This window comes from Ammodytes marinus (assembly GCF_949987685.1).
Source record: "Ammodytes marinus genome assembly, chromosome: 3".
Classification (NCBI taxonomy): Eukaryota; Metazoa; Chordata; class Actinopteri; order Uranoscopiformes; family Ammodytidae; genus Ammodytes; species Ammodytes marinus.
Genome location: NC_137232.1, coordinates 20,424,776 through 20,430,204, shown reverse-complemented (window position 1 = coordinate 20,430,204; position 5,429 = coordinate 20,424,776). Strand labels below are relative to the sequence as shown.

The 5,429-nt window shown below is 40.3% G+C and overlaps 1 protein-coding gene across 1 annotated transcript; it reads right to left on the bottom strand.

Annotated features, from left to right (window-relative positions):
- Nucleotides 1–700: 700 nt before the first annotated feature.
- Nucleotides 701–5,111, bottom strand: LOC307248384 (extracellular calcium-sensing receptor-like; the record flags this gene model as incomplete). Its single annotated transcript, XM_080024783.1, has 12 exons — nt 701–1,123; nt 1,235–1,516; nt 1,657–1,850; nt 1,940–2,057; nt 2,176–2,385; nt 2,503–3,042; nt 3,230–3,352; nt 3,480–3,659; nt 3,806–3,897; nt 4,023–4,261; nt 4,646–4,908; nt 5,106–5,111. The coding sequence occupies 12 exons, from the start codon at nt 5,109–5,111 to the stop codon at nt 701–703; spliced, it is 2,670 nt and encodes an 889-aa protein (XP_079880909.1).
- Nucleotides 5,112–5,429: the final 318 nt, after the last annotated feature.

Below are 5,429 nucleotides of genomic sequence, written 5' to 3'. Positions count from 1 at the left end.
ATACAGTGCAATTTAAACAAAACAATATTTTTCTTGTCAGTGTACAGGATAACAAGTATTGACTTATCAACACTTACTTTGGCGTTTTATTTTGTGTTAACTTTGGTGTTTTATTTTTTTATATTTTACTATCGCTTTTGTCTCTAAATGTATAAACATTTGAAACACCTTGTTGATGAGTGATGTACTAATAATAAAAGTACCGCAATAAAGCTTAATAATAATGTTTCATCTTTCAGATACATTTCTGTCTTCTGATCCTGTCTGTCCTTAGACTTAGCATTTTCCTACTGATGCAGGTAAATTATTGTTACTGGTAATGTTATTATTATTGTAATATTCTGTTCTTTGAGAAATTGACGGAGAGTTTTGTTAAATTCAGATATATAGATAGTATTTAATCAAAACATAGAAAAGGAAAACATTACATTTGTAGTAGGCAGCATGTCATTTAAATGTGTATTTGTCTTTAATGGTTAATGAATATTTTTACATTTATGATTTCTAAACATATATTCTTGTTAGAACTATGTGTGGCTGCAAGCCATTTGTACACTTTATACAGATAAATACTTCAACTACCAGTAGTTTTAAGATGAAAGGAATTAAAATGACACATACACATGAAAACATGATAGTTGGCTGGGGCAAGGACAAATATGATGAAGAGTAACATGTTCACATTTAAGCCAGTAAAAAACTACCTGGCCATCAGGTGTTTCTTGGTGTTTTTCTCAGGCCTCAACAGAATGATGAAACATTTAGGGGCGAAAATACAGAACAGTAAACCATAGCTTGAGGCCAGGATTGCAAAAATCTCCACAGCAACTGCATACTTCCCAGGAGAGCTAACATAAGCAGGAACAAAAGCTACCCAGACAGCACAGAATATCAACATGCTGAAGGTGATCAGTTTGGCCTCATTGAAGTTGTCAGGGAGTTTCCGAGCGAGAAAAGCCAAGAGGAGGCAGGTGCAGGCCAGCAGGCCAATGTAACCCAGAACCAGAGAGAAGCCCACCACAGAGGTCATGGCACACTCCAGGGTGACCTTTGACCCTTGGAAACCCAGATCGCGTTGGGGCACTAGGGGGCTGAGTGACAGCCATAGGGCACAGATGATAACCTGTAGGAAAAGTGCATAAAACATATTTCACTGTTAATTATTTAATATCATGTCTAGCTGCTCATATACAGTATAATAAAATGTTCTCATCATTTATAGAAATATTCATACCTGAATACAGGTGAATAGGCAGACACTTCCTCTCTGTTGGCTGGGACCAAACCACTTCACCAAGGCTTTAGCACCAGGCCGAGCTGAGCGGAACGCTGCCAAAACAACTAGAGTTTTGACAAGGAGGCAGGAAACACAAAGTACAAAGCTGATGCCAAAAGCTGCCTGCCGGAACTGACAGGACCAGACCGCAGGGCGACCGATGAACACCAGTGAGCACAGGAAGCATAGCTTCAGCGACAGTAGAAGCAAGAAGCTCAGCTCTGAATTGTTAGCTCGCACCTTCAAGTGAATCAGATGAACAGAAAAAGAAGTGGCCATTTAAACAATACTACATTTCTATAGACAACGTAAGGAATAAAAATGTGAAATGATTTTAAACGCATAAAAGAAACTCTCTGTTGCATTACTGTGGCTCCTACCATGGGTGTTCGACGATTGTAAAGAAACACCACAAACACAGCTGTTGTCAGGGTGGCACCTGACAAAGCTGCGGTTGTCAGGGTGATGCCCAAGGTTTCATTGAAGGAAAGGAAGTCCAGCTGGCGAGGGATGCAGGCAGTTTGGTTAGCATTGGACCAGAACTCAGATGGACAACGCTCACAGTGAAGGGAACCTAGCAGAGGAAACAAGAGGAGAGAAGGAAGGAAAATCAAACACCGGGAAAATTAAGGTTGCGATGCATGAGTTTCAGGTTTTCTTTACCAGTTTTGTTGCTCATCTCCCCTTTAGCACATGGGACACAGTCAAAGCAGCAGTCCCTTTTCCTGTTGGCCTTTCGGGTGCCTGGAGGACAGCTCTCACTGCACACTGAAACAGGCACCTGAATAGAAAGCCATGCAATACCCTAAAAGGCATAATCTTGAATAGAATAATAAGTTATTCATTTCAACAGCAAATTTGTGTGTAGCCTTGATACAACTTGATGATCGGACGACTACCTGATTGGATCCCGTGCTCCACTGAATAGCTGACTCATTCAGGTGGAGGTCAAACCCGTCCACCCGACCGATCAAGACAAGTTTGAGTGGCCCCTCAGGGCTGTTCTGCCAGTTGACAAGGTCGTACTTTGCTGGAATGTCCGCACCTCTGAAATAAAACATTTCCCCTTGTGGTGTGGAGATGTTCACTTTGTTCAGGTGCTGCAACAGCTGAAAGCACCAAATTATATTGAAGCTATTGAAATTTTGAAAAATCAGCATCAATAATATTCAGTTCATCAAAACTTTAAGAACAATCACATTTGCTGATAGGATAGTCACATTTACCGTAAAGGGTTTGATGTTTTCTGGAGAGGTACATTCCCCAACAGAGTTGCCTCTATCGGGGCAGGAGAGAAGGCTGTGCAAGGCATGGGCAGCAGCATAAACAGCGAGGTAGACATTATATGCCACCCTTAGCTGGGAGGTGTCAGTAAAGGGATGATTCACTCCCTCCAGGGACTCTGTCCCACTGCAGGGTGGAAGAAAAGCTTTCTGAAGAGACCCTTTGGCAGGAGGCGAAGTGGAAACATTTGACAGATAGTCAGATCTTGATTTGAGGGGTGAAGAGAAATATGAAGAGAGAGTTGTTGCATGCGCAGCTCTAGGACTGCATCCAAACTCATTTTCCCAGAACACTTCCAAAAACGTATCGTCAGGACAATGAATTGGGTTCAAACTTCTGAGATAATTTTCGAATCCAGGTATGGTTGAACTTCGGATGGCCACACCAAGAACGCCACTTGCAACCCTAGAGATTGAAGGATCTTGGAGAAGATCATCACTGGTGCTCCAAGCCTCACTTGCCAAAAATTGTCTGTCAGTCACCTTCAGCAAGAGAACATTTCAGAAAAATTAAATCACAAAAAGAAAAATGGCAGACATTTTGATTTGATTCATAAATGATGAACCCAGTAGTCTATACAAATGTCCATGTCATTTTTCTCACATTTATCTTGACCAGTTCCAGAAATATTTTCTGTACATCTTTGTACCAGGCAAAGATCAGAATCACCCTCGCAGTGGAACCTTGAATTGTCTGTGCAACACGTCTGGCATCACTCTCAATAGTTTCTCTATGAAAAGTCTCTATGAATTCCAAACATACCCCTTTCCCCTGAATTTCTTTTTGAAATTCCTGAAATATGAAGATAAAAACAATAATTATTTTCATACATATACCTGTATTTTATCTTCTTATACAAATAAAGGAGATTCATTAGACACTTTTTAGGCAATTAACAGTAAACAGCAAAAACATTCACCTGTACCGCCACTTGACCATAATCATTATTTACTACCACTGCTCCAGTCCAACTCCAGCCGAAGCGTATGGCTAGATGTGCCATGGCCCTTGCTTGGTAAATATCGCTGGGGATTGTTCTGAAGAAGTTAGGAAACTTGGGCCTGTCACTGAGACAGGGGCAGCTGGCCATGTAACTGATCTGAGTAAAAAAAAAAATTGATTTTATTTTGACACTGCTTTTCAGCAATAAAGTCATTTTATTTTTCAATAAAAGGTTTTAGAAATCGGATCAGCCTTTTGATGCCTCTGTGAGAAAAGCCCACCCACAAAACTTTCTAAACTCACAATTGGCACAGACAGAGGGCCGAGGATCCTGGATAACATCATTGCTGTTGTAGATGAGCCAGCACCAATGAGCAGAGGCACAGGCTTACCACCTGCTGATAACATAATTCAACTTACATCAAAACAGAACAATCCTATGTATTTGATATAATCAATTGTATTTGTCATCATGAAAACAGCAAATGTCAACTCATTACTAAATTATATCATGCCACACCTGTTGTCTCTCCGGGTTGTTCATAAGCTTCAGAACGAGGTGTAGAGGCTGGTAAGCTGCAGCGGTGTGTGCCTCCTCCGACCAACGACAGCCCAGCTTGCAGAGCCCAGGGGTATCGGGCACAGCCATCAAGTATACGGTAGCCCAGCTTCACTCCTGGTAGCAGGGTGCTGTTACGATTGATTTCCTCCACCGCAAATGCCATAGCATACATATATTTTAACGTAGTTAGATCTAAACTGAGACCACAGGAGATGAAAGGAGTAATGAATAAATAAAACAAATATCAATCATGAACATATAAAAAATAAATAATAATCATCATCATGGACATAAATATACAAACAACAAATGTGTACTTATACCCATAAGTAAATGTTTTACTGCAAAATATGTTGAAATAATTATGCTAAATATACAACATATTTATTTAGAATATAACTATAATGAAACATTGTGAGAGCTATAAACATTGCATAATCTTCTAGTGTCAACATTTAGTAGAATTAAATTATGTAGATGTATTTCAACAAAAACAGTTAAGCATGAAAACACAGTTAATGTGCTGTCATTGTAAGTACCATACATTCAACAAAACAATACATGTTGAAATGAAGTTTTACCCCGTGCATGGTTCATAACGAGGCCGCTCGGTGAAGCCCTGCTCAACAGCTGAAGGTATGTAATAGAGATTAAAGAGTCCGCCGATAATTACATCTCCATCCTGGGAGAGGCTCTTGTCGCTTGGTGCGCCCAACCATGAGCATTCTGTGGCCTGAGCCACCTCCAGCCCCAACTCTCTCCCCACTGCACTTAGAAGCAACAGGGACAGGGCTGAGGAGAGCCACTGAGGAGCCAAAGTAACCGAGACATGGATGAAGATATCCTGGACATTTAACACAGTTACAGTTACATGTTACATGAATGTTTAAATTAGCATTGAACAGAAGTGCAACAACTTCAGGCTGTAAAACACAATTCACATGAAAACATGCTTCATCAAACCGGAAAATAGAGCGCATTAAAACAAAGAAAGGATAAGGTGCCAAAGTCTTGTTCACTTGTTCAAATGTAACATCATACCTTCATGTCAGTTGCCTGCAAAAAGAATGGACAATAGAAACAAAAACATAAACATGTTTCTCTTGATTAAAAAGCTCCTGTCAGAAGTTAAGTTGTTAACTCTGTAAATGGTATCTCGACTAAACATACCCCCCCTCCCACGCCGCACTTGTTAGGTGTGGATGTGAGTATTTATTTAAAAAAAATGTTTTGCAAGGATTTAAAACTGACGACACAAGACAAACGCAAGAAGCAAACAACCCAAAATTGTTCCTCTCCAGAGTGATGGTGGAAAAACAATTTAATATAGCAGGTCATTATTGCGTATGAAGCTTGAGGTAGAGG